We start from the raw sequence: 26,455 nt of genomic DNA on the forward strand, positions 1-26,455 counted from the left end.
CAAATACAAAAGTTTTCATCCGATCATTAAAAGAGAAATGTGACTCATGCTGAGCCAAATAAATTGGTATATGTTCTATAACCCAGGTTTCCCGCAGCGATTCCCTTTAAGTCGGATGCGTACCTATTAACACGTTTCTCTAAACGAGGTATGTTCTCCTTCAACTTCGATGAAGCTACCGTTGACGGGTCGAAAACATGTAATGCTGTTTTCATCCCATGTAGCACTGGTACTGCAGCTACAAGCCAATGGTTCTTAGCCCGGATAGTCTTTTTCTGTATTTCCTCCGCAGAATATTCTCCACCATCCATTTTAGTTTGACTGGCTATATCCGAGTCGACGGCGCCGGATTTCGAGTACACCCGTACCTCTGGCCTCTTAAGATTGAGCAAAGAAGTGCTCAAGTCGTATGGTGTTCCAAGTAGCCTTGTAGCATAAGTTGCGACTTTTCCATCCAAATCTTTCCCATCCGTATGTTTTACAGCGCGAACTGCAGCCAACTGCAATAATATACCAATAACTTCCGGAAGAGCCCGTACGTCATTCGCGCCCTCTGCAAGTAATGGGCCCTTATCTCCAGCATGCCTTGGATCCTCAAGCAAATCTGCCACGACTTCTGCCCATGCAAGCGCCTGTTTTGTTTCGTGCTCTTCAAAACCACTGACCTGTGCCTTGTAGTAGATCCAGTACATCATTTGCAGGACAACTTCTTCGTCGTTCAAGCGAAATCCTGTGTAGCGAACTCTTCTTGCCGCCTCAATAACAGCATCCATTCGTCCTACTAGACCGGCCCGTCGAATCATCTGACAATATAGGGCATGGGCTAGAGGCCGTCTACAATCGCGATGTCCCTCAAGGAACTGTGGTAGGTTGTCCCAGTCCTTCTTTTCCATCATGAGGTTTAGAACTTGTCTAAATCCCCTCGTGGTGCCTGGTAGATCTCTCAATTGGTTTATGTGCTCTAAGACAAATTCTTCTCCACCAATCTGGACCTTGACGGGATCAGTCTTGAGTGATTCTGCATGTCTAGTGCCGTATACTAGCTCCTGGTCGTATTCTGAAAGATGTGCAGGTAGGAAAAGGTTCTTTCGGTATTTCAACAGTAAGGCGTCAAGCTCTGCGGAGGAGGTTGGAGAGAAAGATGGAACTTGGCCTACTCTGAAGTCAACACACGGAATACAATTTGGCCATTTCAATCACATACCAACTTTTTGGCATACTGGAGAACTTGTGAAAGATCGTTGTTGTCTGGTCAAACTTAGTGGCGCATGTTTGAACAAGCATTCGCTGCCACGAATGACCTTGGAAAGACCTTTACCACTCATAATGACCTGGTGGTAAATTCAGGTAGCTTTGTAAGAGTGTACAGTTACAATTTGGAGGGGTGAGGTCGATTGTTATCATCAAGGGTTTGGAGTTCTGATTTAAATATTTAGGCGGTGACCCCAAAAGCGGCAGAATTTTTCGGATTGGTCGCATTCAACATCACTTCAATACAAAATCTAGACCACAACAACCATGGCAACCATGACACCCACATTGCGGCCATTGAGCTGTTGGAAATCCCTTTTGAGGCAATCGAGACAACAGAAGACCATTTCCAGATCTTTGACTACATATCATCACTCGAAACCGGCGTCGCAGACTCCTCTTCAGACTCAAGGTCGGCACTCCACCAATTTGAACTCCTCTTTATACTAATACCCTAAATAGCTGTCCGAAAAATCAAAACCTATCCTCCACCCTCATCACCGGCTCAAATCTTCAAGGAACCAATAAAAAACATTCACGCAGAGCAAATTGCCGTCCTCGATCCCACTGGTGCCCGTACCAATCTATTCTCTAAAACAAACCCAGAAGCCGCTAGAGTTGGCGATATTCTTCTCGTACGACTCAAAACCGGCGATCCATTTGCCGGAGTATGCATCAACATTCGACGACGTGGTGTGGAGACGGGTATCTTACTGAGAAATGAGTTGACGAGAGTGGGTGTCGAGATGTGGTATAAGATATACAGTCCCAACGTGGAAGGTATCGAGGTGGTACAGAGAAAGGCCAAGAGAGCCAGAAGAGCCAGATTGACATATATGAGGAAGCCTAAGCATGATATGGGTAGTGTGCAGAATATCGTCTTGCAATACCAAAGAACGAGAGGTGTATTGGGGAGACCTGATGGTGAGAGGAGGCAAACTAGCAAGAAGAAGACAAAGGGAAAGAAATAAACGGCGCCATAGTGGTGAAATATCATGCATTGACTTCATGAAACAAGATAGCGCTTGTAAATTATTGTCATATTACCAAAACACAGGAAGTTTCTATCGTTTCCCTTTGATTTGAATTTCCCGGATTCCGAATGGAGGATGGGCATCCATCTGAATATCAAAGGCAAATGGCACGTTTTTAGCTGGTAGGCATTGCACTTCAATGGATCAGTCAGTTGAGCAAGAAATTACAGCAAGCGCTTGTTTCATTAATGAAACAGATAAGAAAGTCGCAAAGACTACAATGATTGAACGAGGAGGTTGAGCGAAGACTCTACAATTTTTTTGCAATTCATAAATCCCAATTTGATTGACGGGATCATAACGACCTGTATGGAAAGTGACTTTGGCTCTCTATGAACGAAGATCAATGTCTCTAACTATTGCTTCTAACAAATTACCCCATATTTCTCAGACGCATTGAAAGGTCAAGATGCATGTGCCATCCCGTTTCCAACAGCTCCGTCACAAAATCTTCCCTTTCCCAAAAGATTCTCTTCTCTTCCCCATCCTTCCATCTCGCATCCTTCAAAATCATGTAATTCGTGAACGATATCATTTTCATATTTCTCCATAACTCATCAGTCTTCCTGTCGACAAGATCCGGCATGTTGTCGCAGAGAAGAGATCCGGCAGCGACAAAGGCAGGTCTCCTCTCTAGTACGTCTGTGTTGGAGTTGAACAAGGGAGGTGAAGGAAGATATGCGACGTTACGGAATTTCTCGGCGGCTAGGCGTTCCAGCATTTCGATCTTGTATTTGCGGGAGAAAATATACAGTTCCGTGTTGAAAACCAATCGTGAGTCGTCAAGATTTTGAGCAGGTGCAAAGGAATGCGGGGGCTGATGGGGTAGGGGGAGTATGCGAGGAAGCATGTTCAAGTTTGAAGAGGTGCCAGAAGGGTCATCATTGTATCCAGAAGTATAGATGTACGAAAGTGCTGCGTTAACGATGAATGAATGCTGATCTGACATATCAAACCGTCTTAGATTCGTTTCGGTGACGCTCCATCTCTCATCTTCTCTATTGGCGAGGACCGCGGAGCGAGGTAGCAGTATTGCACTATGTGCAAAGATAATGCTGTCCTTGCACTTCAATTCGATATCGTGGTAATCTTTCGATTGGTAAATCCTTACAGGTCAGTTAAGGAAGACAAAAACAGACGGCTTGACTTACGCACGCTGAGCTTCAGCATTTGCTATCTGGTGTTGATTCATAATTGCTTGTAGTGAAGAAATATTGCACCAATATTTTATGGGGATGCGAAATCATGTTTATATTTACAGCGATAGATTTATTCGATGCTTCCAGAGCTTATTCTTTATATGTTTTATCAAAGCTGGCGATATGTCTCAAGCAAGTACTTAACTTTGTGTTGGGTTCAGCAATTGATATCCGTAATGAGTGCACAAACTGACGAAAGGTCTTCACCCTCGATTTCAAAGTTTACAATGATTTGATTCTAGAACCAATATGGCACAGTCTTGTTGTCTACTCTACATTGTATTATCTGATTATTCTTCAAGATAAATGAGTCAGTATTGAAGAGATCTTTCTACATTCAACTTTAGAAGTCTTTTCATAAGATTATACACCCTTTATTGGACATTAGAAATCTGTAAACTGTAAACTGTTCTATAATCCATGAGAGGTATAATTTTAAATGAAAGTATTTGCCTTTTCTTCGAAAAACATAATTTTATTCATTTGCATGTATACCATCATTAGAAAAAAAAAGAATTCGTATCCTTAATAACTGCCAGAACATTCGCCCGCTCAGAACTCCATCCGTCTACAATATCATAAAATCATGCCACACAGCACCCTTAAGAATCCTTACATTGACCACGAGCACCACTGAAGAATTGCGAAACCGATATCACCTCTCTCCTGGCACATTTGAGCGAAATCTTCCCTCGCAAGAAGTCGTTTCATATACCTACTAGCAACTTCCAGAACAGCCTTTCGAAGATCATCACCTTCGGAGATATCAGGTGTACCATCGAAAATGAGTTCGATACTTTGAACAAAGCAACAAGAGTTCCAGTAATTATCTGCGACAAAGGAGTATCTTTGACGAGCAAGTCTCTTCAATGGCTGGATATCATATTTTTCTGCCATGATATAAAGCTTTGCATGCTTGATCAAATCCTTCGCTTGAAGCTCGATGTTTTCGGAAGATTGACCATAAGTTGCGCTGCTGCCAAAGAGACTACCGCGACCTGACCAATTGAATTTGCCTTGAGATAATTGGATTGGAGTCTTCGCTGAGTCAATAGTATTGCCCGAGGTGTTATCTGTGGGTCTACCAAATAGGTTCTGTATTGGAGATGCGGTCGCAGTGGTAGGATGATTGGCAGAAACATTGGGACCAAACAAGTTTGATGTCAACCTACTTGGAGAAACAGAGCGAAACAAGTTTTGACTTGCGGGTGTAGGACTAGCATGAGGAGAAACGTCGCGATAAAGGCTGAATAACGATGGTCTCTCTCCAGATTGGGGTACATAGCTGAACATGTTGCGTCCACTATCTCTTGGTGCTTGTGGAGGTCCGAAAATGGATGCGCCGTTTGAGCTTGGAAACAACTTTTGCGTAGCCGGACTAGCTGATCCAAAGAGTTTCTCAAGTCCACTTGTGGCACTGTTCGCTGGAGCGCGGGAGGATCGCGCAGTAAAGTAAAAACCCGCGTCTGATCCCGATGCTGATTCTCCAGTGAGAGATGTTCCATCTGGCATGACAGAAGTTGCGTTTCCTCCCCACGTCGCAGTATCAGGGTGCTTCTGTTGTTTGGATACAGAGTATAGACCATCGTAAAGATACCTAATCATGTACTCCACAATTTCTGGTTCGTCTTCCTCGAAATCGAAGACACCATCAGTAGCTTCCTGAACCTTGGTGTCAGCAAAAACAAGCCACTCATTATCATGTTGTAACTAAATCACCTTGAATCCATGATCTATAGCCGCAGCAAGAGGCTTTGATTGAGAACAAATAATTGCTCGATGGACTTTGAATTCTTTGCCTTGGCATCTGATAACAAGGTCTGTGTATTTTCCAGTAGTGTACAACCTGTGAATGATCAATATTGTTATGTTGAATGAGGTTGCATATCAAACTTACTGGGAGATAAAATGTGGGTTAGGTTGCTTGATTATAGTATTCAAGAATATTGACTCGGAGGAGGATAGATTCTCGGCCGAGGATTGGTTTGTTGTTTTTGGAAGGTCCATAATGGTTTGTAGAGACTTGATTTGTTTCTCGTATTTGTTTTTGAATACAAAATCTAGTAAACATTAGAACTTAATTAATCTTGCTTGGAAAGGAGTTTTCCTGAACTTTTTCTTCGAGGCTGTAGTTGTGGTTTGGTTATGGTTTCCTGTATGAGCAGAGCTTCTTCAGTTTGTTGTGAGCTCGAGCAGAAAGATACTGACAACATAGCCTCTACACGTGATTGTCTTGAATTCACCTCATTGATTCACTTGTCACATTTCAGGTTTTAGTCTGCATTGCAATGAACAAACACAATGATTATGTGGAAATAAATCATGCAAACATAGAATATGTTACTTGTTCTTTCTTCAACACGTGCGGCATCTGGGTACCTACGTGCTGGCAAACTTCAACATATCCACATGAAAACTATATGTCCAAGACACTTTCACAATGATTGATTCTTGGCCTTGATTCTTAGCATATAGTAGATAGTAAATAGAGCATATCATTCTTGAGTGAGAAGGTGAATACAAAATATAGTACCCACCAAAAAATGAAGATCCAAAAATTGAAGTGAACACTTGACTGCCAATGAACTCCAATGAAACCTTTCCGCCTTCTTCGAAATGATAATAAAATATATTCACTTGCTAATGCTTACCCACCATTACTAGGCCCCATAGAAACGGATCTCAAAATGGCAAAACTCTAGGCCCGGACGCCTAGAATCCCAATGAACCAAATCGTTTTACCCTATCTGAAAGTTCAGATAGGTCTTATATACGTTGTCACTGACGAAGCCCTGCCAATGCAAGTAGAGAGGCGGACAACATTGCTCGGGAATGATGAACTCTACCGCTGCGCCATACGACACGTGGGGGTGCTTGAATGTTTGTCGCCATATTTAGAATTATATCTATGGGATCGGCTAATCTCTGATGCCGGCTCGTACCGCTTTCTATCATTATCACCCTGGAGCCGGTCACATGCCATATATTTGGTAGGTATCAAAGATACTCGATTTTGGACACATCACTAAAGGTTCAAGGCTCAACCCGCATTCGGATTTTACCATGCTATTGGCAGGCAGATACCCTTTGTATCCTTCTTTTAACGCGAGCCTCAAGCAATCATATGAATTGTAACATGATATGCATTCATGGTGGCTTTACCACTTGATGCTCTTCGTAATCGGGTACCATCTTTCGGATGGGTTACTAATATTCCTAAAGCATTTCACTGTTCCAATCCGCTTTTGTAGATCGAATCGCATAGAGGTCTGATACACTCTCTTACTCTCAGGTATGAAGCCAGCTTTTCGACCTTCCTCTTCCAAGCTCACGACTGCTTTGGCAATATTGCCAGCAACAGCACTATCCCACACCCCCTCGCGCCATGACTTCTTCGACAACAACAATGAGATAGCTTCCGATCGAATTGGAAAATTTCGACATTTAAGTGCAACGACATATATCTGACTGATGATTCCAGAATCAAATGTGAAGCTGCCTGTCCATGCTGGATGAGACATTAAGCTTTTTGCTGAATGGAGCACTTCGCGGAAATCTTCCAAGTACTGATCAAGAGCGACTTGCGATGGGATCAATGCGGAGTTTATGGCAATGCGACATAGAATCCAACGTATTTTTAGGATTGTGGCACCTGCGAAGTCTCTACTACTCGGGCAGAGACGGCATTTTTGCAAGACTGGTGCGAATGCCTCGTGCCAAGAAATTAATTCGGCAAGATATCTCTCCTATTCTTCGATCACAGCTGAAGAAGGTTTCGTAATGATGGCTGTCTCATTATCATCCTCATAGCCGCGCATTGTTGCTTGTGCGGTATTCAGCGTGGGCAAAAGATGCAAAAGACGACGCATGATGAGATCCCAATAGGCTTTTGCTTCCGGGAGAGATACAAAACGCGAAGGCATGTTCTTTACACACGAGGATCCGGAATCCTTAGCTAACATATGATAGGCCATGCCCCGACCGTCTAAATTGAAGCTCAAGGAAGCGATTTCTAGTAAGCCGAAGGCCTGGTAGATTTCATCTTCTACATCACTTGGCACTGGAGAAGCCATGCCAAAAGTGACCGGATCGGTCGAAGCATTGGACTCCTCTGCTTTTTGCAGAGGAGACTTATCACTTCTGGATGTATGATCGTGATGATATGCTTCTATGAGACGAATTCCAGCTATGATGTGTACAGTCGCGGATTGTTGTGTCCCATAAAGATTCTCGAAGCATACAATGAGCAAACAAAACAGTAAAGCTGTTCTTAATGAATGGCCTCGTTCAGCGATATCTGTCTTCATCAATCTCACAGCTTTTTCATACTGTTTAATAGCGAAAATATGATGCTCCTCTATAGTTGACCTTGTAACTAATGAGTGTGGCTTTTGCTCTTTCGTATGCAATATTAAATCAAGAGCCCCTATAGCGCTCATAGCATGCCGAATTGGCCGTTCCTGTTCTCCAGCTTGCAACATTAGATGACTCCATAGTTTTGATTCGAAGAATCCGCATAACCGTCGTGTAGTATTTTCCGTGAAGAAACACAAGTACCGGTATTCTTGTTCGGTTTCAACGATGGGAGTCCTTGGTCGCAGGACTCGTATGTTTATACGAGCTGTTTTGGAAGCTGCTTTAGCGTTAGCTACTATTTGAATGGCTTTACAACAAGCAATAGCTAGTAATCGCCCTTAAAAGTATCAGACCTTTTGAGGGTAGTATAGCACGATTAGTTACACTAGATTTTCTCTTTGGCTGCGGTTTCTGAACAACACTCGCGCGCTTATGAGCCTGGGAAAATGCATCTACAGAGTATCCATCGCATTTGAAACCCGAAGCCTTACATCTAGCACAATGCGGCTTTTCTTCGTCACATTTGACTCGTCGTTTTCTGAAATTGTGGCCAATTTTGTCAATTCACGTGACTTTGGTGGTGAAAATAAGGTTTCGGAAATTTAGCACGAACCTGCAAGTCCAACAACCAGTTCTTGTCTAGAAGTGTCATAATGTCAATGTAAAGTTACGTTGAGGAGTTGATGGTAATTGACCTTGGGGAAATATGCTCGCGTTCGCTTGTCCTTTCGTTTCAAGGGAATACTTGTCATTCCACTACTCTTGCTCGCGCCTCGTGGCATATTGGCTCAAGTCACACAAATGATACAAACGCACGATCCGCCTGGAAAGATTCTTTGACACAGGTCTAGGAAATGCTCATAGATGTAATATTTATTCACAGGGAGTTCTATCGGTTTGTTGATTCTTGGATAGGAGTATTCCCATGATACAGCTGAGCTGTGCCTCTACCATGCACGTGCAGTGATCAACGCGCTGACGCCTAGAACCCCTGTCGCGACCCCGTTGGCCAATCCTATTGCCTGCATCTTCACTCATCACTTTCCATAGAACCGCGGCTAAATTCCAGGCCTGATCTTGGCTCTCAAGTTCATAGGTGCTTTTTGAATGACCGTTATCACCGGGAACTTGTCGAAATCCACCTCGTCCTCCGCATCAACTGAAAATTCAAACGTCCATAAAAGTCTAGTGACTGCTAGACGAATTTCTGCCCATGCAAGAGGTTTGCCGAGACAGCTATGGAACCCAACACTGAAAGGTTTGCTAGCCGACAATTGATCATCAGTCCTCGGACACGAGCATGGAACTTGAAGTCTGTCGTAGTGATGAGATTATCGGCTTGATTATTTGGTGCTGAGATGATTAGCAATCAATTTCAAATATACTTCTCCAATTTATATACTAACCAATATACCAAACCTTGTCTCTCAAAGCACGCTTGTGTCCGCGACGAAAAGTGTATATATCGTTCCAAGCTTGCTCGCTCGCAAATGATACTTCATCTGGTGCAAGACGGTAGAATTCTCCTTAGAAGTCGTGGAATTCTTTCACTTTCTTCACGAGCTGTCCTGTGAGAAGGTAGTATATGAAGGGGAGTCGCGAAGCGGTCCAAAGTTTGGGACCTGGAAATTTTGCAAGAGGGTGGAAGTAAATATTGTAGATAGCACTTGATATAGGATACTTTTATTTATGAGCTGTTGCAGTCCTTCAGATATTGGGGGAATGTTACTACTATTAGAGCAAGGAATGCTACTATGATCTTGTTTTCTTCAAGAATAGTTGCTATCGTAGCTGTGACTCCCATGTCGGTGAAATGTTCACGAATATTTTCAGAAATGAATAATTCAAAAGTTGCTAGAGATATTGAGTCACTTAAATATCGATGGGAGGTAAGGTTTGAGCTAAGGTTTGAGGAGAGGGCAAGTCTCCTTTTCTGGATGATGCTGAACGTACACTCCTCCATATCCAACTGTTGCCAATATAAAATGCAGTCATGTTGACACCAACTTACAGTCGATTACAACAAATCAGTTCCCGCAGCGATCTTACTGACCAACCCCAGTGCATGTTTTCCCATTCCAACAATTTATTTCGCCATTCGAATTCTACCATCTAATCAAAGGGTTACTTGAATTTTTCGGATCCGTGAATTTCCAAATAAAGCAATAAAGACATCCTATGAGCTCATTGTTCAAAACAATTATAGTTAAAATCATATTCATTAAACTCATTAGTGATCTATTTATCACCATTACCAAAGATCGAGTCCATAGACTCATTCCCCCAAGATACGATTTTCCCGTTCCCCTATTCTCCCATTTCCATTTCCATTTCCATTTCCCATTTCTATTCGTATCTAGGTGGCGGCAATGCCGTATACGCTCTCTGTCTTCTCTCATGCAACATGACTTCTATCGCCATCGTTGCATTCTCTGCTGTACAAACCAACTCTCCTTCTGCCGCCATCTCCAAAAATACAGTTCTACAAATCGCTTTTGCTAATGTCTCTACATCTCTCGCATTACCCCAGCTATGCGTTGCTGTTAAGAATGTCATCACTCGCAATAATTGTTCATATTCTCTCTGTTCGGTTTGCTTCAGTATCGGAATCGTAATCCCCGCAAGCCCTAATTTGATTTCCAAGATCTGCAAACAATGCAAGGGCGTTAAAGCTGGGAAGTTCATTTCATCTGGGAATCGTGATGCCAGGCCTGGATTTGCTGATAATAAGGAGTTGATTTCGTCCTCGTAACCAGCGAGGATCACAATTAAGTTTCCATGGAACTTCGGCTTTGTGAGCAGATCAACGAGTTCTGAGACAACTTCGGATGTGAAACTGTGGCTTTCGGTATGAGGTGCTAGACGATACGCTTCATCGATAAATAAAACTTTTCCAAGAGCCTTCTCTAGAACTTTCGCGGTTTTAGGCCCTGAATGTCCAACGTATTTGCCAATAAGGTCGCTGGCCGAGCACTCGATGACCGTTTCGTCTGAGATAAATCCCATGTCATAATATACTTTTGCAAACTTGCGTGCTGTGGTTGTCTTGCCAGTTCCTAGAACACAGTTGTCAATACCAGTTATTCCATGAGAAGACGAAAAGTATATATCTTACCTGGTGGTCCCTTGAAGACAAAATTCGTCGGGATGTACTGTCTTGGATTGATGTTTCTTGCCTTCATAGCTTTACAAACATTTTGGTATTGTCCCAACTGTTTAACTATATTCTCACACCCAATGACATCGGCAAAAAGCTTTCGAAGGTTCTCATTTGCCGAACTGCCTCTATCATATTCAGGATCAAAATCCTCCGGTTGGAATATCCATATGCCAGGTCTTTCCTCTACTGGTATTTTCGATATTCTCAATTGGTAGTTGGTTCTCGCAGTCGCAATGAGGTTCTCTACTTCTCCACCATTACCAAAGTTTAATCTGGTCCGAGTTTTCTGAAGTACATCCATAGCAACCTTGATGGCTTCTTCTGTAGCTTCAAGAACATGGAATTCTAATTTCGAGCGCAGGATTTTCTCAAGTTCATCAACCGAAAAGTTCTCAAAGCAAAATGCGCTTTCGATGGGAAATCGTCGACTCAGTCCGGGGTTCGAGTGATTCAGCATCTCCAGCATTGGCTCTTTGTATCCCAGTAAGAGAACGCAAAGATCATCGCCAGGATTTCCTTGCACTTCTGCAACTAGCGTGTCGATGACTCCTTGCCTAAATGAGTCGCTCTCGTTTCCAGTGCCGTCGGAATTCCCACTGTACATCATATATGCTTCATCGATGACCAACACATTACCTCGCGCGGCATTAAGCGCAGCTTTGGTATTGGCTTCAGAATCTCCAATATATTGTCCGATCAAATCACTTGGGTTACGGAAGATTACTTCGCCCTTTGAGAGAACACCGATCTCTGCAAGAATCTTAGCATACAACTTCGCAACCACTGTTTTGCCAGTTCCCGCTGGACCCAGGAATAAGCGATTTAGAGTAAATTGATGCAGAGGCTTTTCTTCCAGCTCTCGCTGATAGTTTGACTTCACGAGCTCAAGGAGTGTAAGCAGAGAAGTCTTAACCTTTTCCAGACCAATAAGCTTTTGAAGTTCCTGCCAAGCCTCGCTATTTAGTATTGCAGAAGAAGGATCTGGACCGAGAATGTCTTCTTTTGTGAATAGGAGGTCCTCTGGATCAATTGCTGGGGTTTCTTCAGTATCCGATGCCGAATCTGAGTCTTCTTCGGTCGACTCTTGTGCTTCATCAGCCAATTTGCTATCTTTGGAGGATTTGTCCTCCTCAACTTTGTTTTCATTACTAGCCTCGACTTCTGAAGGGTCTTCATCTTTTGTTTCTAATTCTTTGGCGATCTCTACTTCCGTTGGGGCTGTTTTTCTCGATGATGCCTGCTCATTCACCACCACCTCGTCATTTGTAGACGAGGGTGTCTCTTCGTCTAATTTTGGCTCTCCTGGTTTGACCTCTTCTATGAAACTTTCATCTATGGGCTTTGTCACTTCTGCTGGTTCCGAGACCACCACAACAACAGGCTCTTCTTTTGATTTTGTCTCGCTCCCAAGATTGTTGCTGGCTGGAATCTCCAATATCTCTGCTTTGGTGTATCTTTCGCGCAGCGATTTTCCTGTGTCTTCCTTTGTCTCCTCGCTCTTGATTCTTTTGTCGTCTTTCCATACATCGGCGAGTTCCTTCGCAACAACAATGTTTGGACCGGTATCTCCTTCTACCTTGTCTCTCTGACTTGCTTCTTGGCATGCATTCTCTCTGGTGTCAGATTTATGTTCTGTCCCACAGTTTGTTTCTATTAAAGGCTCATCTTGCGGCTTGCCTTCGGCTGTCTGTTCGCCAGTAGTACCCTCCTCGATCGTCTTCTCTTCAACTGTCTTCTCTCCCCCTGAATCCTCTACATCTGGCTTCTCGTCACCGGTCTTCTCCTCATCTTCTTTCTTCTTCGCAGCCTCTTCTTCCACAGCCTTAGCAGCTCTCTCTTGTCGAATTTTAGACAACCTAGCAGACTGCCTCTCCCAGATTTGAGCGACAAGATTTTCAACAGCTCTAGCATTACCGAATTGAGAGCCTCCTCTCGTTCTACTAACTCTCCTCGCCGCAATCCGCATATAAAGTCCATCATTACCCCCCTCAACCTCCATTTTCCCATCAAACTTCTTCTTGATACACGAATTGAGAATCTCAAGTAACTCAGGCTCTGTAAAATCGTCGAATGTGAGGACATTCGGAAGCAGACTGGCAACGCTCTTTGTGCCATGGCCTAAAAGTTTACGCATTCCTTTTTCGTGTCCAGCGAGAATGAAAACCGCAGATCCTTTCTTCTGATCGATTTCCTGGAAGAGAAAATCGAGAATCTTGGGGCCGTTGCTATAATCATCTAAAGTCATTGCATCGTCGATGAACATTACACCGCCATTAGCTATTTTATCAACATATCGTTTTGTTCTTTCAATACCCCCATCGGAAAGATATGTACCCGTTGTCATGACAATATCATCGCTTTGAATGGCTCCCACCGAATACAGATATTTGGCATAAATCCTGGCCATGGTGGTTTTTCCAGTCCCTGAATTGCCTATAAAGACTGCGCCAAATCTCTCTTCCTCCAAATCGATTTTCTGCCGAATCGAACTCTCAACTTTGGCTTTGAGTTTCCTCACATGCTCTTTTACTTTCCTTAACCCGGTCATAGCCATGATTTCTTCCCAGGCCTTTTCTCCTTCTTCCGCTCTTTCCTTTTTATGTCGTTCGTTCCTCTCGGCAATTTGTTCGTCCGTATCTGAGTCTGAATCTGATCCAGCATCAGATGCACTATCGTCTTGCCTAGAATATTCAGGAGGTGGTGCTGGCCCACCTTTTCTGCAACTAGGCCCCCGAAGAGTAATCCATCGATGGGTCCTGTAATCCCATACATAATTCTTTGATGGCCAATCCAAATCCACAGGCATATTTTTCGGACACCAACGATCATTTGAATGTATCAAAGTATTCTCATCAGGCTCCTCAGGTATACATATGCATTTCGATCGTTGATTGGGTCCCCAGAATGATGTGATCGTCCATACCTCTTTCCGTTGTCTTTGATAATCGGGATTCCAGATACAACTTGTTGTTGATAATCTCTCTAGTCCAAAGGCTGTCTCGAACTCAGAAAGCTGACATACCATCGATGGTGGAATACCTATAGAATCGTCTTTTGATTCAAAAAATTCTTCTAACCATAGACGAATAGCTTTAAGCAGGTAAGGAATTTCAGGAGTGAGATGAGTCGGCACAGGTGTTAGTTCCATACACCCTTCTATCTCAATCTCCTTTTGCTCACAGTCCTCTTCTGGGATAGCCATAACATCATCATCCAAAAGAACCTCCCCAAGAAACCCTGGACTCCTAACATCGACCGCCGAATCCATAAACGGAACCTTGACATCAGAAAATTCAGCATCGAGTTTCAAAATTGGAAAATTGATTCCGCTCTCTCCCTTCACTATTCCCTCCATTTCACCACCCTTCTTCGTCTTCTCATCAAGCACCCCAAAAAGAGGCAGATTTCCCAACCCCTCACTCTTATCTTCCCCCACCAACTTACTCAATATTTCTCTCCCCTCATCCTCAGCAATATCAACCTTATACAGTCTCTGTAACGCTCTTCTCAACTGTCCCTCCACTGCATACACATCGTACCCCAACGCATGTCTGGCCTGAGATTTCCTCACAAAAGGGACTAATTTCCGATAAACTTCCGATGCATTCTCCAGAGCAAGTATGACTTGCATTAACACGTTCTGACAATCTTTTGTTGTGTTGGTGCAAGAGATGCATGTACTTTTCGATTCTGGCGGCATCTTCGGGGTTGTGAATGTGAGATTGCTTCTGTTTTCTGACTGGTAGAAAAGTAGTTGAGTATAGAGATAGAGATATGACGGTATGAGTGAGTGGTTTTCGCTTATACTTAAGGTAGTCTGTTGTAATGCAAAAGTAGACCCGGTTGTACCGCCCGCGATTCAATATATATAAACCTCGTGATAATGAGTATTCAATCGAAATGCAACTCCACTTCAGCTCAATCAATTCAATGTTTCGCCTGATTTATAATTCACCCAGTTAATTCCAATGCAAACATAAACAATAATCCAAAGAAACAAGAAATAAATCAAATCAATTTATTCACCGTGAGAAAATGGCTTCCACGACTTATATCCATTTCCTCGTCCAATACCTACCTCCTGATCCGCCTACCATAGGTCGCATAGCGTTAGCCTCAGAGCACCAAGATGCAGGTCAGATAGGCAGACAATCCAATCAAGCGAAAACGATATGCATAACGAGGCTAACAATGTTGCACCGCTGCTGCAAGTCCACTCCTCAAGGAATCCGCTCCTCCTATCATCACGCAAGAAAATTCGCTGCTGATGACCCTGTATCGTGTCGATGAGTCAAGGCTGAGCGGTCGCCAGCGGTCTCAAGTTAATGGCGAGAAAATGATATGTGGTGCATGGATTACTGGATACGCATGTTCCTATCTACGTATAATACGCCACTTTTGATCGTTTTTGCCTAATCCGTGCATGAGATACTTAACCCATTTTCGTCTGTTCGTCTACCTGTCTACTCCGGATTTCCAAGCAAATATTAATAAGCTACGCTAGGTACCTAAATACATACATAGCTCTTTCACAGCGCCAATGCAGCGATAAGAAGCCCGAAACCCCGATAAGATTGGTAACGTAGATGAGGCCTGCGGGGGCCCTCAGATGATAACCAAAATGCAAGCGAAAAGCGTGAAGTTACCTACTTAAAGTTAACTTGACAAACTCGGTGAAGCGGCGCGGGGATAGCAGAACAGGGATTCCACATGCGCTCCATTTGCATGCCTTAAACGCACAGTTAGTGACCGGTAAGACCATCTCAGCCTCATTTTTGTCCTTCCTTTCACAGCTTTTTCACAGCAGCTGCATGGGAATTTCTGCGCGGAAATGGCGAATCGTGGGAATATATTTGCGTGCAGAGGGTGGGGTGATGCGGGAGCCCGGGAAAAGATGCTGTGAAGAATGCTGTGAGGAGTGAGATGTGGGGAGAAGGATTCTGCCTTGGGTGTGAGAGTGGAGATTTTTTCGGCGGAGGATGGATGATATCATGCACGTGAGTCATGTGGGCCGCTCGCGAGTATGTGTGTGGCCGGTTTGGGGGTTGGTTGAGGCTCTGGAGATTATTGATGTTGGAGGAAGTGGCAATTGAGGGATGGCGACTCGCTACGAGGGGCTGTCAAATATTGGGTTCAAAATATACTATTTCTCAAGTCTTAATTTTTAGTCTCACGTTTTTCAGGCAAGATCTCATTTGGGTTTTAATTGCTAGACATCATCGTTATTCGTCATCGTTTACATCTCGCCCCTCCAATCTAGACCCATCCAAAACAACCCCTCACTCCCCTCCCTATCAACTATCCCACAAAACACCATTCACAAACCCCTCTCAGAATCTCGCACCAGTATTATCAGCCCATCCTGCGACGTCCCCCAAGATATCCCCCTTCTTCTCCATGCTCTCCTCACACACTCTTCTTCCCCTAACCGCACTCTGCTCCCAATCTCTGCCCACTCTCCTATCCCTCTTGACTCTCCTCTCCTCCCCCCAAATTAGCAAATCCACTGCAAATTCTCCTTTCGCACTCAACAGCTCTCTCAACTCTTTAACCTTCATAATGTCCCCAACTGTGAACCTTTCCATCAAACCTTTCACAGCTATCTGTCTAACATGCGTGTATAGTCCCGGTGTTTCTTCATAGATGTATCGCAATACCGATGCGAAATGTGATAAAGGAAGATATGAAAGAGCGGTTTGAAGGTTCGAGAGAGTGAGGACTTGTAACGAGGGGATGTCCCAGAGACCAGAGAAGATGTGCAGTGCTACGTGGCGAATGCATCTAATCGCTTCGTCTGATGAGGAGCGTGAAGAGGACGAGGTATTAGACGGAAAAGAAATAGTATACCCTCCGGTGTAGAGAAATTCGACCATTAATCCCACTATTTCTGGGTCGTCATTTTCGTCGCTCAGTATCATTTCTCTTCTTGTCCCTTTCTATAATTCAAGAAAGATCAGCAAAATTTAGGTAACTTCACATCATTTCAATACCATAGTAATGGTAAAAGAAGACCAGAATTGGCAGAGTAAAGCTCACCAAGAATTTTCCAGTGTCCATCGCTGCACCAAATGGTCTAGACTGCGGAGCAACGACATCCCTGTGGACGAGAAATGAATGGCCTTTACACTTGATAGTGAAATTTGAGGGTCCATGTTTATCGCTTGGTTTATATGCCCTGAGAAATAGTTAGAGACTCTTTCTTATTTCTCTTGAAAACAAATCTCGCGATGATTCGACTCGGCTGAATTAGGGGTGTTTCTGAAGGAGGACTTACATGTCTTCTAGGGCTCCTGATGTTTTTGATGTCATTTCTGGTTCCGTGGTAAGTGTAGGTGGAATTTATCTTCCGGTTTCGAGCACTTTTTCATGGTCAAAATTTGAGATGGAGAGCACCCTTTTATAAAGAAGCTTGTTGAGAAGAATTGCTAAGAAATACTTGTAAAGAAGGTCGAAGGGTGTGAATGAGTTTAGGCTTTGCAGTAAATGGGTATCTCGGTTAATTTGAATGTGAGATGGAAATTTATCCATCAAGATAGTCATTTTTAAATGTAAGAGGGAGTGGTAATGAAAGAATGTGATTGTACATGCAGCTATAGCCTTACGTTTATATCGTAAATGAAGGCAATTAACGGACGAAGACGTAGTGAGGTAGAAGCTACTGTGCACAGATATAACAACACCAAGAGCATATAGTGTTGAAGAATTGTACTAGATAGAGGATAAAATTGTAATTCTGTATGTGGAGCCAAGGACGCGTTGGCTCTTGAGCTTATTTATTGATCTTTGGACCTTTGCTCAATATAGAGAGCCATTCTGTGAGTCTGCAGTTGGGCTTTCAAGAGGTCCATTGCCATGATTCCATTCCGTATAACAAAAGCTCTGAAGTCACGACCGTTCATCAAGGGCTCCAAACATTCATGCTTGAGAACGTGATGCAAGATGACATGTTTGAGATCAGTATCCAACTCTGGAAGACATGCATAAGCGAGCTTCAGCATTTTGAAGACTGCATCAGTAGGAGAACAACCGCGCCGTGAACATTTGTCCAGAAAGACTCCAACCTTGGAGGCAGCGTTCTCCTTGAGGAAAGGAATATTCCATTTCCCCCCCACAATGTAAAGTTTGGTAAGAGTGACGAGGTCATGTTCATCATCAAGAGAGCGGTGATGGAAAAATCGAATCATTCTTTGAAAGACATCGAGATCAGCCACATCAGATTCGAGCAGTATCTCACAAGCAGTACCATCCTAACCAAAATTAGTTTCTACTCTTCAAACACAGCATTTTGAAGTAGAAAAGTGATAGCTTACTTTTCACTCGCGATCCATCATAGCAGTGAAGAATTCGGATTGTACGCAAATGACGTTTCTGTGCACGTGGAATGTTACTCCTTGGAATATAATGATAAGATCTGAGTACTTATCCCCTGCCTTGCGGATCCTGCGGTGAATGTCAATATGACCCGGTTATGTAACGTACAATATTTGTTAATCATCTTTACTTACAATTCCCCCAAGCAGTCCATGTTATTAGCCATTGTCCAAAATTGAAGAGATGAATCCGGTTCGTAGTTGGCGATTGTGAAATTCTTGGTATGGATTGCGACACGAAAGACGACCTTAAATCAAAATTTATAAGGAGATCGAGACATATTATACCACTGGTAGCAGATTATGCACGAAGCTCTGAGTACATTCGATGTAGATAGATAGAATAGAATGTCCCTACACCTTTGGTCTATTCCCCTTTCTTTAGCTAATTATACATCGCACTGAAAGGCAAACAGATCGCCAGGATCCTTTCAATATAGCATGGTCACATTCAAGGAGTGCTATCAACATTTTTGCCCTTTCTAGCGATTTCTGTAGACCTCAGCAAGTTTCTCAAGCTTCCTTCTGCATGCGATCCACTTCTCGCCCTGCCTTGAAAGGTTCGCACTGGACTAGGTGGTTTACTCCATGGTAGCCACGAACTCAAACTACCAAGTATAGACGATCTCGGCGAGGTCTCAGGCCTCAGTGTGGAAGCTATTGACTCATTGCGTATTAGAGTAGGCTTTGGTAATGTCAACTCATGGAAAGTGGAAGGCCGATCAGGAGTAAGTTCATCAAGGGCAGGCATATGTTCAAGGTCCGCACCCGAGGTTTGAGGTCGAGCAGGTTCGCTTAAAAGGAAGGCAGGAGATGAAACTTGAGGTTTATGTTCCTGTCTGAAGCTTTGGGCATTGTCTATAACCATGGACGCAAATGTGGAAGATCTTGGCCTGGCGTGCTTGGAGGTAGGGCTCCTTTCAGAGATGGCTTCTGGGATCGCAGCATCTATTATCACATTGGGACTTGGAGTTGATACTTCAACCTCCTTACTTGTTGCTCTTCCACGAACCTCATCTTCCAAAACAGCGGCAGGCTTTTTCCTGGATTTATCCTCGTCAGAAGATCTTGATGATGATATGATGGTCTCTAGTGTACCATACGCGGCAGATTTTCCCCTTCGACTTCCTCTTGAGCTTCTGGCTAATTGTCTTGGAGAAACTTCATCCGATTCAACGGCCTGTAATGTCGGTACACCTAGATCTGTCGCGGAAACAATACCAATTTGAGGTATGCGATCTCCCGATCCATGAGGGGGGTGATGGAATTCATGCTGATTTGCCAAACTATACTTGCTCCTTGCACATATCTCCGCAATCCTCTCTAAATCGTCACTAACACCATGTTTTATTTCATCCATAATCCCCTTGAAGCTGAAAGCCTCCACCGACGGAAGTTTCATATCCATTTTGTTTGATGCTAGACCCGTTGTTCCATTCTGTTTCTTGGCTGCAATAGAATCTCGTTGTTGAGAGCGAGGTCGAATAGCTCCTGAGTAGGTCCGCACGATCACCGGTTGATTGAATGTTTCTCCCGTGGATTTCGCATAACGATGATCGGCTCGATTCGCGCCGTTGAGAGAACGAAGAGCTGCAAGACGATTTGCAACCTTAGCCTCGTCTAGGATATGTTCCCCACGGGCAGCTTCTTCGGATTCCACAAGACTGGCAGTTGAAGTATTAGATGTCCATAAACTTGGTGGAAGGAAATGAAGTGGGAGCGAATGACGTCTATTGTTATTTTTATCGGTATTCGAATTCGAATTAGAATTCAGAGAAATGTTTGGGTTGAAGCTTGAGTTTGAGTTTGAGTTGTGGGGATTTGAGGAGGATTTTGAAGTGGTGTGAGGTCGCATGTGAGGGGTTGATGCATCTCGCACAATTAACGGTGTTCCAGTGGTTGTCATGGTTTGTGTACGGGTGGTGAGTGGATACTTTTCTATCTCAATCTCAATCTCTCACTCAGGATTGGAAAAGACAAAGACAAGACATTGTTGTTCTAAATATCAAATCGCAAGTATTACCAGTATTGGGAGAAGTAGATAGAAAGAAGCAATTGCTGCATTACATGGGCTTTTTTACTCGTATGAATATGTGAGATGGTAATAACAGAGATTGAAATGTTGTGTTGTCAATACTTCGCTCGACTTTATGGAGTTTTCGTGGCGAGCTCCCTATGGTTCTTTTTATCAGAGCCAGTCAAACTGAGTTCCCAATGCTTTTGGAGCTCGAAGTGGCTTATGTGCGGTGAAGGAATTGGTAGAGAAGGAAGGACAAATGCATTTATTGGTCGATTATTATTAGATAAGTGTAGTTGTGTAGCGGGGAGTGGTGGTGGTTGTGGTGGTTGTGGTGGTTGTGGTGGTTGTGGTGGTTGAAGGAGGTGCTTGTTTGCGGTGAAGGGTTAGAAGAGGAGAGGAGAGAAAAAGAAGAGATAATGGAGTGAAATGATTGGTTGATACTCAATTCAAATATAATAATAACTGGCAAGCCGAGGCATATGATTATCTAAGTATGATATAATAATAATAACGTGGTTTATTAGTGAGCAGGTTATATTAGTAAATAGGTTACTTATTTTATATTCAAAATTTATCATTGAGTAAACTATATCATTGAATGAACTATTTTTATCTCAATAAATACAATCAACTTCAATATACGATTTATTAACCATTTATTATATAATTTAATAATAAAGAAATATATTTGCTTTTAATTATTAAAGTTATTGAAAACAATAAAAAACTAAATTTTCGAAAAGCTTCCTAATTATATAATATCTCTTGTATAATCCTTATTTATAGAATAAATGATTAACTTTATGTATCAAAATTCGAGTGAATTAATATAAACTTATAAAATTAGAAAAAAAAGTTATTATTTAATATATTCTTAATATGGATTCAAAAGATTTTTTATTTAAATATAAAGAAATAGAAAATATAATGAATTATATTCTTGAATCAAAGGGTATAAAGCATATTGAAAAACTTTGGGTATATTGATTTGTAAAATGTTAAATTAAATTAAAAATATATTTTAATTATATTTATAACTTTTAAAGAATTCTTTATAAAGATTCTAAGTTTATTAAAAAGTAGTTTTGATTAATTATAAATATATAAGCGAAATATAGTATTTTGGATAAAGATTTCTATAATTTTAATAAAATAAGCTTTATAATAAGGATTATATATATAATAATAATTATTATTAGTATTAAGAGATGTAATAGAAATAAATCAATATAATTAGGTAATCAAGAATGGGTTATAATAATAATATATGGAAATAAAAAGAATAAAATTATTCCTTTATTTCTAATAATTCAGGATTAGATTTATTTTTCTAATTAATATATTGAAATTAATCTTTTTATAAAATAAATTATTAAATCTATATTGAATAAATAAATAAATAATAAAATAGATTTAGAATAATTGAAATATTTTGATAAATATATTAAAAATCAAAAAAGAGTAAATATTGAATATTGATATTAAATAGATATAAAAACTATAAATCAATAGTTTTTCAAATATATTATAAAAAGAATAATATTATATACTTAAATCTATCACTATATTCAAATCATTTAATTCAATCATTTGATATAAACTATTTTAACAATCTGAAATATTTATATAATAATCAAATTAATAAATTTATTAAGGCATATATCAATTATATTTCGAAAATTGAATTCTTTATAACTTTTAAAGCTATATATAAAGAATCAATTATTTCTTAGAATATAAAATCAGGATTTTGAAAAATAGATTTAATTCTATTTAATTCTGGAATTATATTCTCGAAATTAGATATTCGAATTTGTATATCTACCCTCCCCACTTTCAATCTAAATCAATAAATCTCTTAAACTTCTTATAATTCAATTAAAGCTTTTTTTCAATCAATATTAATCAAATCTCAAATAACTTATTATCAATCAAATTCCCTTATACTTATATTTGAGATTATACTAATTTTAATCAAAAATATAGAAAAATTAGTTTATAAGAATATACTTTTAAATATAGAGATTTATATACTTCAAATAATAAATGAAATATTAAATAAGTATTAATATACAAAAAAAACCTAATTATATTAAAAAGGAATACTTACTAAATAAAAAACTCTTAATATATTATTTCAATAAGAAATTGATATTCAGATTTAATACAATAAGTATTAAAAAGGAAGAAATTCTAATAGAAAAGTATCTTCTAATTAATATTATAATAAATATAGAAAAATAGATTATAATATAAGAACCTATCAAAATAATATAATAGATCCTAGATTATTAGAATCTTTATAGTTTTAATCAATTAATATTATTGTTATTGAATAATATAGTTTTGAATAAATGAATTGAAATAAAAGTGACCCACTCACTAATATGACCCACTCACTAATAAAACACGTTATATATAAATATTATAAAAAAAAGCATAGACATTTTATTTATTTAAATAATATATTCAATACTCTTTACTCAGAAAATATTTAGATTTAATTATTACAATAAATATTCTTTTAATATTAGATTTACAAAAAAGAAGAAAGAGTAATTTATATAATTATTGTGTTTTTCAATATAAATAAAAAGCTAATAATTCTTCAATACTTTATCGATTTGGGAGTATAAATTAATATTATTCAATAAAGCAAATATGTAGAGTGGGATTAAATATTAAATAAAAAGAATATTTCATTTATATTTACAAATAATATTGCTATTATTTTATATAAGGATTATAAGTTTATTATAAAAATAAAGGATAATAAAAAGAAAAAGAAAACTTATATTCATAATTTTATTTTTGTTATATTAGATTTATTAAAAATAAACACTATTCTAGGTTTATCTTGATTATAAGTAATAAACTCAAATATCAATTAGAAATCAATATTCTTTCAATATTATTCCAATCTTAATAACCTTAAGATAATTCTGATAAAGGAATTTTATTGAAAAATAAAACAAAATAATCAAATCTTTATAACATTTTCAAATAATAGTATATTCTATTAATTAAAAATATAGAATTATATAATACTTATATTGGAATCGCTTATTATATTAAAAAAATTCAAAAAATATAAAATAATATTCTTAAAGAATAAAAGTAATCTTTTACTTAATTATTATTTAATAAAATATTATATTAATCTCAAATCCAATTTAATTTCTTTTTGAAGCTCTATCTATTTCTTATTAAAAAAGGAATCCCTAATATTATAGGAATATTTTAAAGAATATTAAAAAAAAGAGTAAATTAAAAAATTGATTAATTTAATAAATATTTTAATTATATTTATACCTAAATAAAAAAAAGGCTATCAATTATATATCAATTATTACAAATTAAATTAAATTATAAAAAAAGATAAAACTTTATTATTCCTTATCAATAAATCTCTAAATTGATTATAATAAAATACTATTTTTATAAAATTAGATTTAAGAGATATATATTATTATATTTATATATGGATAGGAGATGAATGAAAAATAGTATTTTGTATATAATATAATTAATATAAATATAAAATAATATTATTCAGTTTTATTAATATCTTAATAATATTTCAGATATATATTAATCAAATGCTAATAGATTTAGCAAATAATGTTTATATAGTATATTTAAATAATATTCTAATTTATTTGAAGAATAAGGTTATATATATAACGAATATTCGAAGAGTTTTTGAATATTTTATTAAATATAAACTCTATACAAAACTAAAAAAAATATTTTTTATGTAAATAAAATTAAGTTTTTAGACTTTATTATTTCGATTATAAGAATTATAATAAAATCAGAATATATTTAGATTATAACGAAATAATTTATATCTAATAATCTCCAGAATATATAGATATTCCTTAACTTTATAAACTTTTATTAATACTCTATTAAAATCTATTTGACTATAGTTTATAATATAATTATATTAATAAAAAAAATAAAAAATAAAAAAAATATAATCAAATTCAAATAAACTAATAAAACCTAAAAGACTTTTGAAATTCTAAAAAAAACTTTTATTTTAATATTAATCCTTTAATACTTTAACCCTTTACTTTATATAATAATCAAAATCGATATATTGATATTTATATTAAATTATATATTATTATAATTATTTTTTATAAATATAAAGATATTATTTATATAATAATAATATTTTATTATATTTTATTTAAAAAAACTAAATTCTGTAGAATAATGGTATTTTATTTATAATTAAGAGTTGTTTATAATATATAGTGTTTTTGTATAATAATATTATTATGTAATAGGTAGTCAATATATAATTTTAATTATATCTAATTATAATAATCTTTAATATTTTATAATAAAAAAAAGCTTAAATAATAGGTAAGCTAGGTGGGCAGAGATTCTAATTGTATATGATTTCGAAATAGTAAACAGATCAGAAAAATTAAATTCTGTTAATAGACTATCACACCACCCTGATTATGTAATAGAAATAAAAAATATCAATAATATACTTCTAATCTTATAGAATAAATTAAAGAATAGATTAATAATTATAGAATTATTTTATAATATATTCACTGAAAAGACAAAGCTTTTATATAATATTATAGATTTTTTATAATAGAAAGAATATAGCTTATTATTTTATGAATAATCAGCTTTATTAATTAAAATTAGTTGTAAATAATCGATATTTTATTAAATAGCTTGTATTTTAGCAAAAAACGAAATAATATATAAACTAATATTAAAAATAATAGAAAATACTTTATTATATCTTTAATAAAATAATAAATTTATAAAGAATAAAGAATATCTGAATTAAAGATTATATTTTATTAAAATTGTTTTATTTTAACAAATAAATATCAATAAGCTTTTTAAATACAATAGAAATATCTATATACTATTAGATTCTATTCTAAAAACAGAAATCCTGGAAGTTCATTATAATAATTCTATAAATAGATATTGGAATGTTATAAAAACCCTTAAAATCCTGAAATCAGAGTATTTCTGATTTTTAATAAAAAAAGATATCAAGAATTATATTAAGATTTATATAATATATTAACAGACTATTATAAAAAGATATAAATTCTATAGCAAATTATAAATCTTTCTTATATCTTATAAATCTTGGAAAAAGATAATTATGAATTTTATTATAAATTTGCTTTTTTTAAAGTTAAATAAATATATTTATAATACAATTTTAATAATTATTGATAGATTTATAAAGCTTATTTAATATATTTCTATAAATAGAATAATTATATTATTTGAATTTATATAGAAATTAATATAAAATATATTCAAGGATTTTGGAATATTAAAGAATATTATTTCAAATAAAGAATTGTAATTTGCAAGTAAGTTTTGAAGTAACTTTTTATTTTATTTATAAATTTGTTAAAAACTTTTAATAATATTTCATTTATAGATTGATAAATAGATTAAAAAACAAAATCAAATCTGATTTATTATATTATTTGTTATACAAATTATTGGTAAGATGATTAAATATTATTATTATTTTTTGCAGAATTTATATATAATGCTATATAATATAATACAATAAACACTACCCCTTTCCAAATAATATATAAATACTAATCTATTTTTCATTATATTAATAAGAATATTGATATTATAGAGAGAGTGCTGATGGTATATAAGCGAATCGCTTTTTTTAATAAAAAAAGAAAAAAAGTAAAAGAATTCTAATAAGCTATTATTGAGTAAAAAGCAGTAAAAGCAAAAAATATAATTCCATAGCAATATAATATTAAAAATAAGGTAATATTAAATATACAAAACATTAAGTAACTTTGATTAAAAAAGAAATTTTTAAATCAATTTATAGGCTCTTTTATGGTAATAGGTATAAAGAGTAGTGGTTAAATATATGAATTTAAGTTATTATTTATTTATAAAATTTATAAATTTTTTTATATTTCTTTACTAAAATTGTGGTATGAATAATTGGGTATTGTAGATCTATTATTATTAAAGAAATAGATGGATATTTAGAGTAACCGATATCCCTACATCTTGCACAACCC

The 26,455-nt window shown here is 37.5% G+C and overlaps 9 protein-coding genes across 9 annotated transcripts; 1 reads left to right on the forward strand and 8 right to left on the reverse strand.

Moving 5' to 3' along the window:
• Nucleotides 1–44: 44 nt before the first annotated feature.
• On the reverse strand, nt 45–1,325 carry EAE97_003497 (uncharacterized protein; the record flags this gene model as incomplete). The annotated part of the gene is made up of 2 exons (XM_038874009.1): nt 45–1,153; nt 1,205–1,325. 2 exons carry the CDS (start codon nt 1,323–1,325, stop codon nt 45–47), a joined length of 1,230 nt encoding a protein of 409 aa, XP_038734618.1.
• A 193-nt stretch (nt 1,326–1,518) lies between these two features.
• On the forward strand, nt 1,519–2,222 carry EAE97_003498 (uncharacterized protein; the record flags this gene model as incomplete). The annotated part of the gene is made up of 2 exons (XM_038874010.1): nt 1,519–1,663; nt 1,714–2,222. The coding sequence occupies 2 exons, from the start codon at nt 1,519–1,521 to the stop codon at nt 2,220–2,222; spliced, it is 654 nt and encodes a 217-aa protein (XP_038734619.1).
• A 436-nt stretch (nt 2,223–2,658) lies between these two features.
• On the reverse strand, nt 2,659–3,477 carry EAE97_003499 (uncharacterized protein; the record flags this gene model as incomplete). Its single annotated transcript, XM_038874011.1, has 2 exons — nt 2,659–3,391; nt 3,437–3,477. 2 exons carry the CDS (start codon nt 3,475–3,477, stop codon nt 2,659–2,661), a joined length of 774 nt encoding a protein of 257 aa, XP_038734620.1.
• Nucleotides 3,478–4,096: 619 nt separating this feature from the next.
• Nucleotides 4,097–5,491, reverse strand: EAE97_003500 (uncharacterized protein; the record flags this gene model as incomplete). The annotated part of the gene is made up of 3 exons (XM_038874012.1): nt 4,097–5,146; nt 5,204–5,330; nt 5,382–5,491. The coding sequence occupies 3 exons, from the start codon at nt 5,489–5,491 to the stop codon at nt 4,097–4,099; spliced, it is 1,287 nt and encodes a 428-aa protein (XP_038734621.1).
• Nucleotides 5,492–7,230: 1,739 nt separating this feature from the next.
• On the reverse strand, nt 7,231–8,622 carry EAE97_003501 (uncharacterized protein; the record flags this gene model as incomplete). Its single annotated transcript, XM_038874013.1, has 4 exons — nt 7,231–8,117; nt 8,194–8,378; nt 8,454–8,479; nt 8,536–8,622. 4 exons carry the CDS (start codon nt 8,620–8,622, stop codon nt 7,231–7,233), a joined length of 1,185 nt encoding a protein of 394 aa, XP_038734622.1.
• A 1,564-nt stretch (nt 8,623–10,186) lies between these two features.
• On the reverse strand, nt 10,187–14,700 carry EAE97_003502 (uncharacterized protein; the record flags this gene model as incomplete). Its single annotated transcript, XM_038874014.1, has 2 exons — nt 10,187–10,896; nt 10,956–14,700. 2 exons carry the CDS (start codon nt 14,698–14,700, stop codon nt 10,187–10,189), a joined length of 4,455 nt encoding a protein of 1,484 aa, XP_038734623.1.
• A 1,478-nt stretch (nt 14,701–16,178) lies between these two features.
• On the reverse strand, nt 16,179–17,309 carry EAE97_003503 (uncharacterized protein; the record flags this gene model as incomplete). Its single annotated transcript, XM_038874015.1, has 3 exons — nt 16,179–16,936; nt 17,037–17,175; nt 17,275–17,309. The coding sequence occupies 3 exons, from the start codon at nt 17,307–17,309 to the stop codon at nt 16,331–16,333; spliced, it is 780 nt and encodes a 259-aa protein (XP_038734624.1). The 3' UTR covers nt 16,179–16,330.
• A 464-nt stretch (nt 17,310–17,773) lies between these two features.
• On the reverse strand, nt 17,774–18,537 carry EAE97_003504 (uncharacterized protein; the record flags this gene model as incomplete). Its single annotated transcript, XM_038874016.1, has 3 exons — nt 17,774–18,247; nt 18,389–18,440; nt 18,506–18,537. The coding sequence occupies 3 exons, from the start codon at nt 18,535–18,537 to the stop codon at nt 17,774–17,776; spliced, it is 558 nt and encodes a 185-aa protein (XP_038734625.1).
• Nucleotides 18,538–18,821: 284 nt separating this feature from the next.
• On the reverse strand, nt 18,822–20,276 carry EAE97_003505 (uncharacterized protein; the record flags this gene model as incomplete). The annotated part of the gene is made up of 1 exon (XM_038874017.1): nt 18,822–20,276. One exon carries the CDS (start codon nt 20,274–20,276, stop codon nt 18,822–18,824), a length of 1,455 nt encoding a protein of 484 aa, XP_038734626.1.
• Nucleotides 20,277–26,455: the final 6,179 nt, after the last annotated feature.

Source organism: Botrytis byssoidea (assembly GCF_014898295.1).
Source record: "Botrytis byssoidea strain MUCL 94 chromosome Unknown BBYS_006, whole genome shotgun sequence".
Classification (NCBI taxonomy): domain Eukaryota; kingdom Fungi; phylum Ascomycota; class Leotiomycetes; order Helotiales; family Sclerotiniaceae; genus Botrytis; species Botrytis byssoidea.